Source organism: Alligator mississippiensis, chromosome 8 (genome assembly GCF_030867095.1).
Source record: "Alligator mississippiensis isolate rAllMis1 chromosome 8, rAllMis1, whole genome shotgun sequence".
Taxonomy (NCBI): Eukaryota; Metazoa; Chordata; order Crocodylia; family Alligatoridae; genus Alligator; species Alligator mississippiensis.
In genome coordinates, this window is record NC_081831.1 from 39719915 (window position 1) to 39732896 (window position 12982).

At 49.4% G+C, this 12982-nt stretch overlaps 1 protein-coding gene across 3 annotated transcripts in view; it reads left to right on the top strand.

Moving 5' to 3' along the window:
* Window positions 1-11805, top strand: part of OCRL (OCRL inositol polyphosphate-5-phosphatase) — a 29272-nt gene extending 17467 nt beyond the window's left edge. For 2 of the 3 annotated variants that reach the window (XM_059732676.1, XM_059732678.1), the window contains 6 exons: window positions 3516-3539; window positions 7614-7733; window positions 7999-8083; window positions 8325-8452; window positions 9393-9504; window positions 9617-11805. In XM_059732676.1, the coding sequence (XP_059588659.1) occupies window positions 3516-3539; window positions 7614-7733; window positions 7999-8083; window positions 8325-8452; window positions 9393-9504; window positions 9617-9741 (594 nt within the window). In that variant the 3' untranslated portion in view covers window positions 9742-11805. The remainder of the gene's footprint in view (window positions 1-3515; window positions 3540-7613; window positions 7734-7998; window positions 8084-8324; window positions 8453-9392; window positions 9505-9616) is intronic. The other variant, XM_059732677.1, reaches the window with a different exon arrangement.
* Window positions 11806-12982: the final 1177 nt, after the last annotated feature.

Sequence of the window (12982 nt, forward strand, 5' to 3'; positions counted from 1 at the left end):
CTGTCTGTAGAATTGCTTGGATACCTGCTCAGAATACTTGGTGTTACTGTATAGCTGAACGCTTGGTTCCATTTGAAAACTTTATTTGAGATGGTGCCGGTTTTCAGCTCAGGTTTGTAATGGAGTTAGGAGTTTTTTCAAACATTACTTCTGCATAATGTTGAACAGCTATTAGCAAGTCTTTCAAAAATCAGAGACTGGTACAAATCTGTGGGAAGAAGGGAATATATTTCGCTAAATGCTTAATTAAATATTTTGTTCTTCCAAAGCTGATTTTTTATTTATTTTTTTTCCCTGTGGGTAGTAAGGCGGCCTCCTTTCAGCCATTGCTGATAGTTTTTGGGTTTTTCTCCTCCCAGTCTCTTCTCACTTCCATGCATCATTTATTTCCATTCTCCAGAGCCACCTCTAGCTGTGCTCAGGTTCTGATGTTGTATTCATCCCTGCAGGCTCTTATGTCTGTTTCTGTGATGGGACCCCTCCTTTGGTCTTTTAAGCTTCTTTTTCCAGGCTTCTTCTCTCCTAGCTTTCATCGTATCATTTGCACTTTTAACCTTTATCTGCTTTATCTGCGCTGAGACTCAGCCCTACCTCTGTTTCCATCCTTTTACTGACCCTCCCTCCCACACTTTCTGTGTATCACCCAGGCAAACTTGAGATGCTTATTTTCTTTATCTAAAAGTCTCAACACTTGTGTTTGGGCAGAAACACCAGCCTGTGATACTGTTCCTCTATTCCCCTCAACTTTGAACTCCTCTACTCATAACTTGGTTTCGTCCTTCACCCTGAATCCATGTTCTTCCACATGTCCTTTGTCTGCAGACCCACTTATTGTCCATGTATAGCCCTGGATATCACAGCCTCTTCTGTCCACAAGAGAAATCCTTCTGTTCTGTCCTCCGCTTTATCTTTGTGTAGAATTGCACAGAAATAGGACTGAAAGGGGCCTCCATAGGTCATCTAGTCCAACCCCCTGTCAAAACCATCCAACAAAACTGTCTAGCCTCTTAGCAAAACTACCTAGCCAACTACACAAGATACACAATGAGTATGCTGTGTACTGTTTCAAGATAATAGGATGGAGCGGGTCAATGAAGGAGCTGCAAGCTGAGTTTGTGCTGAATAATGAAGTATAACTGAAGACTGGTTTGTATGTGGTTCTTGTCAGCTGGAGGCATTGGTGGTGATTCTTTATTGGAACCTAACTAAAGTTGATTTTTTTTTTGTTAAATGCTGGCCCACAACCTAGTGAAGCCTAGTAGAGGTTTGTGTCTTCAGGGACAGATGATATTACCACAGTGAAGTTGAAAAGTTTGAGATATAATTGTGCTGAGGCCAACAGGGAAATAGCTGAAGGGAGGGACAGGAGTGCAGTGAGATGAAGGTGGGAGAGGGCAGGCAGGCCACTGAGCTAGATAGTTCTGATGGTGAAATGAGCTCTTCTGTATAGTGGGCTAGGATTATGTTGCTTGTCTCACCTCTCTCTTGCATCACACTTAGGAAGTGAAGCTCACTTTGCCAAGGATTTGGAGGTTACAAACCTGTCCTCTCTGTCAGATGTTGGGTTTGGGTTGCCTGCATGATTTTTATGATGAGTAGGTGCAGGACAGATGACCTACAGGGAGAACCCTGGAGCAGCAGGGACTGGTCAGGGTGGCAAACTTTCCTCTGCCTCGGTACTGAAGTGTCAGTTCCTAGGGTGGGTCTGGAGCAGAGCCCTTTCAGCAAGTGATAACACTTAAAAGTGCACCAATAGTATTGGTTACATATTGGATTGGCACTGATAAAAGGAAAAATACCATTATCGGCAATTGGCTTTTTCTGGCCAGTATAGCCAATAATGTCACATGTATGTGCGCAGCAACAGCATGCACATGGCCAGGAATGCAGCTTGGAGAGCAGTGTCCGACTGATAAGTCTGTGTGGGGCAGAGGCAGGCGATACCCAGTCAGGGTGGTGAGTACGACCCCAAGAGCAGGATGGAGTTAAGGGCAGCTCGTTCAGGGGCTGCAAGGTGTAGGGAGGGGGGCAGCTCCCCGCTGCTGTGTGCACCCCTAGAGGAGGCGTGGGGGGCATGTGCCCCCTGGATTTGTGTGCAGGGCAGAGGAGGGCAGATTGCTGTGGGCCCTGGGCCAGGGGCTATGCCAGCCTCTTCCCGGCGGGAGGGCAGGGGTGGGGTAGGCAGCAGTGGTGCTGGGAGGGGTGGCTACAGGGTAGGCTACAGCCACCCCAAAATTCCCTGTAGCCACCCCTCCCAGCACAGCCACTGCCTGCACCATTCACACGCACCCTGACCGAGCCCCTTGCCAGGAAGAGGCTGGCACAGCCCCTTGCGGGCAGCCCGCCTTCACCCCGTGCACAAATCTAGGGGGTACATACCCTCTATACCTCCCCCAGGGGTGCACAGAGTGCACTCCCAGATGAGCCATCCACAGCTCTGTCCCTCTCCCAGGGTTGCGGTCACTGCCCTAACTGCACAGTACCTGCCCCTCTCCTTCCCTCACCGTGGGGGCCTCAGTCTGCTCACCCCAGTGCCCCTTCCCTCCGCCCTCCCACCCCTTCCCCCTCCACAGACTTACCAGCCAGATGCTGCTTTCTAAGCTGCCAGGCTGCATTCCTGTAAATCGGCTATTGGATCAATATGGACTGATATGGTTGATCAATAATTGGCCATCGGTATCAGCCAATAAAATCTTTATCAGTACACCCCTGGCAAAACTGAAGTCCTGCCACAGCTGTCATTAAGGTGCACTCTCCATAAAAGGAATGATGTCCTTGCAAAATACATTTCAGCTTGGGTACTCACTAACCTACTTTCCCCAATGGTCTCCACCCATTGGACATACCCTCCTTTACTTCCTGTCTTAAATTATGGTGTTGTGCACTGCTACATGGCTACTATGTTTCAGGAGTGGCTGATGTATCCCTATGCACCCAGCCGGAAATGGCTTGGAACAGTTGCAGGTGACAAGTACCTTACAAAGAGGAGATGGTGTTTCTTACCATGAAGCAGAAGCTTGTTTATCTGGGATTTTAAAACATACTTGGTCATTCTCCTAACCTCGTACAATGTTGCTCATGAGTGTCTCTAATTTACCAACTACTGGTTGGAAGAAGATGGACAGGTGAGGTTGTATGAGGACACTTGATTATGATTGTAGAGCTACAAGAAGGGAAACGGGCAAGAGCTTTCACACAGGCACCAATCCCAAATATGTCCTCCTGCAATTGGCTTGGATGTCTACCAAGTACTGAGCAATGGTACAAAACCATTTAAGGAAGCTCATTGAAATCCTGACATGGCTTCACATCATGTGAACAGGGACTCTGCTAATTGGGACCTAAATCTTCAGCAGTAGCTTAAACTTTAGTGGTGTCAGCAAAACATGTGAGAAGTAAATGACAGTCAGTGCTGGTGGGTTCTCATCAAGATGATTCTGTTTCTGGATAATCCTAAATCAGATTATCTCTGCTAATGACCCTTTCCTCCTCTCTCTTTCCTGCTCTACACTCAGGGAGAAGACAGCTTCTTAGAAAAGGTAATGCAAGTGAATACTGAGGGAGTCTGTCTCAGTGCCATTTGTTTATATTCATGGTCAAGAATAAGAACTTTTCTTCTGTTTCCTGCTGGAGTGGGCTGAAGGAGTCTGCTCCAGAGGGAGCATCTGTACCAGCCATGTAGCCTAGGCAAACAAGAATGCCTGACAGCACTGGATGCTTACTTCTGATTCTGTAGTTCAGTGGTCCTTTTTTGTACCAGAACCCATTTGTAAACTAAATTTTCTTTGGAGCAAAAATTCTCCTGATTGATTCTAGCCCCAAAGTTGGATCTTTCTAGAAATTTTGATCTGGGTTTAACACCTTGGAATTTGCTTAATCAGTATATGGAAATTGGATTTCACAGTGAAGGAAGAAGAGGAGTCTGGATTAAGGACCAACCTAGGCTAGTGGTTCTGTTTCCATCTTAACATGTTTGCTCAGGGAGACGAGAGGCAGGGCCCTTGCTGCAGTTTGCGGAAAGCACTTGCAAGGGATAGATTTTTTTCTCTCAGATGTTTGCAGCAGGAGTATGAAAACCAACAATCTGGTAAATCTTATCGATACCAGGAACTGAGCAACCCTAACAGAGCTGGGGTGATGCTTCTAAATATCCCTGCATTTGCAAACTGAAATTCAGACTCCAATTGCTGACTACCTTATTTTTCTGATTATGGGTCACAACCTGGTTTTCCAAAATCAACCATAAAAATCAATCGACTTCTATGTGGGGTCAGCCTATAGTTGTAATAATATAGTATTATTGCATGAAACAGATGCCCCCACATGGCACTCCGATAGGTCAGTGAATGTGGGGTCATCTGCTTTGCCACCCTAAAGTATGCTGCATGGGGTCCTCTGCTCCATTGCCACCATGCTGGAGCAGATCACTTCGTGCAGCTGACTTACAGGCCATACTGACTTGACCTAAAGGGTGCCATGCAAGGTCATCTGCTGCATCGTGGTGACAGCCAGCCAGCTCACAGAGAAGCGCTGCAATGGCTGTGTGACTCAACCGTCACACAGCAGTTCCCAGGGATCTCTCTGGTCTGCTTCCCTTGAGTGGGAAGCAGGCAGTGACAGGAGTTCAGAAGTCCTAAACAGCCCCATAGTACTGGAGTCAGAACCAGAAAACAGCCCACAGGGCAAGCTGGCACAAAACCATACAGAGCTGGAGACTTTTCAGAAGTGTGATGGTTAAACACCCCCCCAGTAGATAGGCTGTGCATATGATAAGATAAAGACTAGTAGTGTTCTCAACAGTTTCTATCACTAACCTAAATATGTCTGAAGTATAAAATAGTTTAATCACTATGTTTCTTCTAAAGCACAAGTTAGCTGAATGCACTTTGTTCAAGTTTTAGGAGAAATCAAATTTAAGTTTATGCCCACCTGTAACAGTGGTGTAAATGCAGTCACATACTTTCTCCATATTTCTTACAGAATTAGAAAAATTTGAATTCTGAACCCACCTCAAAACAAGGCTATTTTGGATCCAAGGTTCAGGATGTGTATGTCATACAAAGTTTGAATCTAGAACTATGGTTCAAGTCTGGCCTTGCAGATTTTTAAACAGTTTCCATGTAACTAAAAATATTTGTCTGGATTGGCATTAATGTAGCATTTTAGGCTGGAGACAATATGGTGAGCCTTGGGCAAAACTATCTTTGGAACAGAGGATACATTTTATTTTGATATGTTAGTGCATTTAACCCTTTTGGTTATTGGGGTTTTTTTTACTTTTCTGTGGGCTGCTGTTAGGGCAGGTGTAGTTCAAGGACTTCACCTGTAATTATTGATTTATATTTGAAGGGGAAAAAAGGTGTTTTTTTGAAAGCTAAAATTGAACCTGAAAATGGGATGAGGTTAAAATGGGAACAACACAGTCTGTGTGATGGCAAGATGAGCGAAGAAGCCATCAGTCTTCCAGATACACATTTGAGGTTTGCCCCTGCTTCTCCTCTTGCAGCTGCTTTTAGGTTTGCTAATGATCATGGGTGAAACATGGAAGAACTTCCTGAGTTGTGCTGCTGTTGCTTTTCTAAGCTTTGGGTACTAGGGACAGGGTGAAAGAGAAAAGGACATGGTAAGCCACTGTACTCTGATATACAGCACAGCAAGGAGGTGACATCTAGATTTTCAAATAGCTACAGCTACAAACCAAGATGAAGAATACCCTTTCAGGTAGGCTAGAGAGCCCCTCACCCATCTCAGAAGCTACTGGTGCCACCTTTTCCAACAGGTTGCTGCTCTGAGTCACCCTGGAACCCTGTCTAATTTTTACTGTAGCCACCTCTGCCGCATAATCCTTTTAGTTATGATTTTACCTGACAGCCTATAGCCATTAGGTTTGGGTCCAGATTTCAAACCCCAACCTCTACCATGCTAGAAGGGTTGAGGATTCTAAATGTACTACTTGAGGGTCTTTTCCTTGTGTGTTTGAAGAGGGGAGAGGGACCTGTTATGTACAGTCTGAATCCATGGACCCTAGGTACAGTTTGCATTGGATTGTTTATTTGGAGTAGGCTTGTTAAAGTTGTGCTTGCACATGGCTTAACCTGCTTGCAGAAACTTACTGTGAAGTTCATGTAAGTTCACAGTACATTCACCTCCACTCTGCATGCAGTGAACTGCCTCTCCTATATCCTTGGATTGCATTCCCTTAATGGTAGTCCTGAATTCCTGGCTCTGCTTGCTACATCCCTCCTCAGACCCCTGCAATGTGCCACAGAAAGAGAACTTGAGAGGCAAGAGCAGCACCTGTGCCTTGGCTGTTGTGAGGGTGAGAGTTTCCAGAGCAAGAGATGACCACATGTCCTAAGGAGCTGTGTAAGCCCACCTGGGGATCAATTTATGTGCAGGGTGTTCTCCACACATGCCTAACCCAGAGTTTTTGGGACTCTGTCTGAGAATGACTGAGCAGGAAGTTCAGCTTTTGTGATTGTCTCTTGATGTGGGGCTGGGTGAAGACATAGGGTTGTCTCTTTCTTTGGGGAGGTGGAATGGAGGGATTGTTGCCCATTCCTGCAGGCAGACAAGGCAATTTAGGCCACTTGTTCTAACATCTACCAGTGGCTTCCTTCACATCAACATGATCCTGCTGGGCTAGGCTTCAGCACCTTGTTCTGGCCATGTTCCAGTTTCATTCTCACATCCTCAGAAAGGCATTTTAGAGCCCTTGGGTTAGATGACACTTGAACAGCACACTACACACCAAGTATGAGATGGTTCTTGCTCTGTCTTCTTGATTCTGGGGCCAGTCAGTGTTGCCCTGGTGTAGTTTGAGTAGCTTCACCACTGTTTCAAGCACACAACCTGCTCTAAGAGGAAACCTGTGCAAGTGGACTGGACCAGCAGGGAACTTCCTGGTTCTGGAGGGATCCTCAACAAGGTAGACCTGTCAGAGCTCAGCTGGGCACAGGCAGAGCAGGGCTAATTCAAGTGCACACAGGCTTGGCAGAGGCAGCATAGGGCTGATCCAGGCATGTGGAGCCTGATCTGGCCTGTGGATCAGCCCCAAGCTACTTATCTGGTCTGCAGAGCCCAAAGTTTAAGCACTATTGTGTCAGTACAGTTGGAGGCTCAGGCTGAGTTGTGATCTAGAAAGAGGTATTGCATAGGAGACTTTTTGTTCTGCTGGAGAAAAGTAGCCTAAAAGTGCTGTTTATTTCCACCTATGCTTGGATCCTTTCCTATTCCCAGTTGCTAGCAGTACTTCATGTAATACTGTACAAGAGGCTTGGGCTGCTTTATCCTGGCAAGGCTGTTTGCTGTGACTGAGGGAAAGGGTGTTGCATGAGGAGACTAAAATGTGGGGGAGGTTGCATCCTGCAGATCCCATGTGGGGTGGTAGTTCAGTACATGAGCCTGTGTGAGTAGTTGGCGCCAGGAGATTGACAGTGTGGGAATGACCTGAGGGCATGGCAGGTCAGGGACTAATGGGGGTAACTGATATGTAGACTTACCTTGTGGGAGTGAGCAAGTCCAGCTCCCTGGTGTCTCTTATGTCACATGTAAGCTTCTGCACTGTAGTAGAGTGAGGGCTGCCTGTCACTATACCTGCTTTTTGCTGTCAGGAGAAATCACTTCTCCAGATGATCCCACAGGACAGCGAGGATGCCAGTGAGAGACCCCTGCAGGTGCCTAAGGAGATCTGGCTGCTGGTAGACCACCTCTTCAAGAATGCTTGCCATCAGGTGTGTGGAAATGTCCTGTGCTTCAGTTGGGGAGCTTGCTGTGGGGTTTGGGGGTTGAAATGAAACATCAGGCCTGGTTCATTGGTTGCACCTAGCAAATGACTTCCAGTGGGTGTTTGTAAGGCAGGGTGGCTCCCCCTGGCTTAGGCTGGTACACCAGTGTTCAGCCCCAGCTCTGACTTTAACCCTTCTTGAGCATTCTGTGCACTGCAGCCTTTCAAAAGGGCCTTGTGTCTACCACCTGCCATGGCTTTGCTCTTTGTAGGAGGACCTGTTCCAGACTCCCGGTATGCAGGAGGAGCTGCAGCAGATCATTGACTGCCTGGACACCAGTATTCCTGAGACAATCCGTATCCTTTCTGAGCCCTTCTTCTCCCTTCCTCACTCTTGACTCCTTCCAGGAATCAGCTTGTTCCCTAGGAACAATTCAGTCTTTGGGTTGGAGGGACCTATTTTTCCAAGGAGATGATGGAGCCTTGCCTTCATCTTGGCAGGTGCCTGCTTAGGAAAGCTGTCTTAGAGGCAAAGTCCATAGTTCAGGTTGCCACTTCACAAGGTGGTGGGAGTGCTCCTTGACTTACCATGGCACAGCAGGGAGCAACCACTCTGTGGCTGAAGCGCTCCTCATCTTCCTGGAGGCCCTGCCAGAGCCTGTCATTTGTTATGAGCTGTATCAGCGATGCCTTGAGTGTTCACATGACAGCCGGCTCTGCCGACAGGTGCGGTGCCTCTCTCCTTGCATGCCCTACACATCTCTGCAGCCCACCATGAAGCCTCTTAGGCTCCCCACTCTGCCTGCTATTGAGACCTGCCTTCTGCTGACAATACATGCTACTCTGGCTTTTTATCCTGAGTCTTCTCTGGTCGGCAGTGTAGCCTCAGCAGCCTGGCAGTACAAGCCTGTCCTTGGAGCTGGTGACGGCTAGTTGGGCACAGCAGCTGCAGGCATGTACGTGTCTATCTGTTAGAGCAGCGTTTCTCAACTTGTGGGTCATGACCCAAAAGTGGGTCACACGAGTATTTCAAAGGGTTGCAAGCAAGTGCCAGAAAAATGTGCAAAAGCGTGGGTTCCCCTTGCAGGCTGGCAGCATTCCAGCCTGCAAGGGGCTGCTTGGGGTGTGGCCAGCACGCAACCAGGTAGGGTCGTGGGAACAGCCCCAGGAGCCAGATGAAGGTAAGTGTATAGGGAGTGAGGGTTGGAGGGCCAGGGCTTGGGAACTGTCAGGGGCAGTGTGTGCATGTGTGGAAGGGATGGGTGTGGTGGGAGGCAGGTGCCTGCTGGCACGGGAAAGATGGCCAGAAACTGAGGCTACAGCGGGGGCGGGACACTGGGTTGGGCACCAGCAGGGGCAGGGGAGTGTGGGTTGGGACAAGCCATCGATCTTTGCTAATCTGTCCTGGAACGAAAAAAGGTTGAAAACGAAAAATGTGTTAGAGCACCTAAGGTAGAACTGAGGACAGTGTGAGAGACCTCTTCTCAAAAGTCCTACTGCTGAGCACTGGATAGTGGGGTTTGGCAGATGATGATGGCCCTCCCTGTGCTGTGCCAGTCCAAGGAGGCATGACACAGTTGGGCACTGACATGAGAGGAGCTCTGGTAGAGCTTTGCTGGCATGGGAGGGATGTGTACTCATGGGGGATCCTTTTCCCCCTTTGCAGGTGATCTCGCAGCTGCCCCGGTGCCACCGCAACGTCTTCCGGTACTTGATGGCATTCCTCCGAGAGCTCCTGAAGTACTCAGAGGACAACAATGTCAGTGCCAACATGATTGGTAGGAGTCCAGCCTGCCCTAACTGACTCACCACACTTTGCACATGGTGCTTCTCACTGGTGCCTTCATGGGTCCTTGCCTGTGTGACTAATGAAGGATTTTATCTCTGCAGCCACCCTGTTCACCAGTCTCCTCCTACGGCCTCCACCCAACCTGATGTTCAAGCACACTCCGCAAGACCGCCAGCGTGCCATCAGCTTCCTCCTCGGCTTTCTGCTTGGGGGGGATGAGGAGTAACCTCCCTGTCTGAGGTGCCAAAGTGTGGGAGCCATGCCGTAGGCATTGAGGAAGCCAGCCTTCCTGGAGCCCTGAGGGCAGAAGGCTTGAAGCTACTCAGTACTGTGTTTACAGTCATAAAGGAGGTGGCCTTTCCTTCACACTCCTGTACCATGCTGCCGTACAGGCACACATCACAACACTACCCGAGCCAGGACTCTGCTGCTCCCTTTACAGGTTAGGCATTTGGGCTGGGGCCCAGCTCTCTGAGGGATTTGCTGGCCATATTCCTGGTGCCCAAATGCTATGCCAATGCATTGGGTGTGTTGGCCTTGCTCTGTGGCCTTCCACCTGTTCTTGGCATTGCTCGAGTCATCCACCCTCTCAAGCAAGCTTGTCCTCTCCACTGTATCCCTTCCCTGCCAGAGGAGCTATTTATTGGAAGAGCAGAGACTGTGTGCTCTCCAAAGGCCTGGAGTTGCCCTGCTAGTGCCTGGGCTTCACTCTTTGCCCCTGCCGGTATGTGTTCTTGCGTGTACTGGTGTTTGTCTCTTGCAGCCTATGTGCAGGGGCCTTTCTAAATGTGCTTGTGCTGACCAGGACCATCTTCCCTTGCTCTGGACCTAGTGTGGGACAGGGCATGTCTTGTGGCCACACATTTGGCTTCTTTCCCTTTAGCAGTGCATGGTCCTCCCCTCTGTTTTGTGTGGTGTTGGCACAACAAGCTGTTCAGACCTTCGTTCCTCCTGCAGGAGCAGCCACCCCTCCACATCACTTACTTCCCCCCAGCATATCGATTTTTGCCATGTGGCTTGCCAGTAAATGGTAGCAAAGCAGACCCAGAAGGAGCAGTGAGCTGTGGGTCTGCTCTCCCCTGGCTGTGCCAGTGCAGCTCTGATGAATGATGGGCAGCCCCATGTGGGGACAGTGTTTGCAGAGGCTCTGGTGAGGGGTGGTGAAGGCTTCTTCAGCTGTGGGAGTTCCTGAGTGTATGAGTTGCATGAGTGACAGTTTCACATAGCGACATGCCTTGCTGTGTCATGCGGCTAGCCAGTGGAGTTGGCTGTTAGGGCATCAGCTTGCTGCAACCATATCAAGAGGTGTATGGCTGTTCTACATCCAGTGGCTGTCACCACCATAGTGTCTGGGCATGGTGACATGGGCATTAGGACCCCTAACCCCACATTGCCTCCCCAAACAAGGAGAACAGTTCTCATCTGTGCTATCCCTGTGCTTGTTACTATAGCAGAGACCCAGTCAGCTGGTACAGGGCCCTGTTCTACCCAGAGCTTGGTGGCCACCTACGGCACTCCTCCAAAGGGCAGGAGTGGGAAGCCCTCAACCCTCGAAGAGGACAGGACCAGAGAGCTAGATGCCAGGTCTTGGCACTGATATTTCCCTGCTGAGCCACAAGAGGGAGCTAATGGTGAAGGGATGTGCCATTTCTCTATGGAGAAAGGAGGAGCCTTACCTGTTTTGGGCAACTCCCAGTGGTGCCCTTAAGCTGTGTTAGTTTGCACTCAGTCATGGCTGTGATTGCAAAACCCAGCAGGGCTGAGCAGTTGGGCTTGAGCCCAGTAGTGGTGGGTTGGGGGTTCTTTTAGCAGTGTGTGTGTGAGGCTCATGGGAAGGGTGCTGAGGGGGATTACTGAGGCCTGTGCTTGTCCTTTTACTGAAAAACTAAGCAGAGACCTGCTGGCTTGGAGCCCAGGGCTCAGCTCTGGGGTGCAGAGCATGGTTAGCTGAGCCTTGGGGTCAAGTCATGAGAGGGGAAAAATAGAACCTCATAACCAAAGGCAACTTGGTACATGGGAGAGAGGAGTCCACTGGGCTCAGCTGCATAATAAGTGATTGGAGGAAGGGGGTTGTCCTTCCTCCCACCCCCACCCCCCGGCAGGGAGGAGAGAGGCCAGTGCACCCCATGGCAAGCTGTAGTCATGTTGTGTCCTGCAGCAACTGTCCCCTCCCTTCCCTGGGCCCTGGCAGAGCTGTTGAGGTCTCCAGTACCTTGTGCTCAGTCTATTTTTTAATTGCATAATTTATTGGAAAACTCTTTATTTCAAATAAACCTCCATTGTGCAATGAGTCAAGTGCTGCTTCAGCTGCCACTGCTGCCCTTCCTTTCCTCCCCCAGTCAAAGCATTGCTCATCAGGGCAGGCATGGCAGCCCAAGGGGCTAGATCAGGGGTGTTGCACTTTGCCTATGAGCTGCATCTGTCCTGCGGAGTCCCATAATCCAGCCCCTGGGGCTGCCCAGTTGTCCCATGTGCTGACCACATGAGCCCTGTGTGCAGTGTTGGGGACATGTGCCTCATATGGCACTGCTGCGGATGAATCCTGAGCTGCGCTGCCTGCTTGATCTATCATCCTGAGTCAGCCCAGGCAGGTGCCACATGTGCTGGGTAAGGATATAGGTGGGGAGTTTCCAAGTGCTGGGGTGGCACTTTCCACAGGTTTAATCTTTACACAATAGCAGTAAATCTGAAGAACCTCTAAGAACCCTATGATGACCTGCAGGATGGGATTTACTGCCTGTATCCACGTATGTACAAACCAGAGCTTTGTGCACTAGTGTGCACAGTTGTGGTGCTCACAAGTGTTTAAAGGAAAACTGTCTCCTTATACATTACAGCTGGAGAGGAGATATCAACCTCTTCCTGTAGTAGATGGCCTTTAGAGCAGCTTAGTTTAGCTCAGTTCAGTCTTCTCTGGAGCTTTCAAAGCCACAAAGAAAATGCAACCCACATACAGTTCTCCAGCACCCCCTTCCCCTTCTATTGTCATAGCTTTCCAACAGCAGCAGCTCCTTGCTGTAAACAGGCACCTACTGAGCAGGTTCTAGAGCCAGACGCTAGTTTGCAATGGCTGGGCTAGAACTGGTCTGTCCTTGTTCAAAGGGGGCCTGAAGACACAATGTGAAGCTCTCCCTTTTCCCTCTCAGCGTCCCAGCCGCTTCTGAAGGCAACAGGCCCTACTCAGGCATGTGGCTGGCCCAAGCCCCAGGTGGGAAGCTGACCCTATCACTGCCCAGTCTGCAGGTAACATCAGTGAAAGCTTGAAATGGGGGAGGGGAAAAACAACCTCACAGTGCTGTTGTTGCCAGTGTCAAGGCACATGCACTGCCCTAGGACTATGCTGGGGCCTTGCATCTGCTAACCCCACTCCTGTCCCTTGGTAATGGCTACTTGGTTCCTAAGCCAAGGGAAGAAGTGGGAAGAGGGCTCAGCCTGAAAAGGGTAAGGCAGATTGAGCTGTGTGAGCT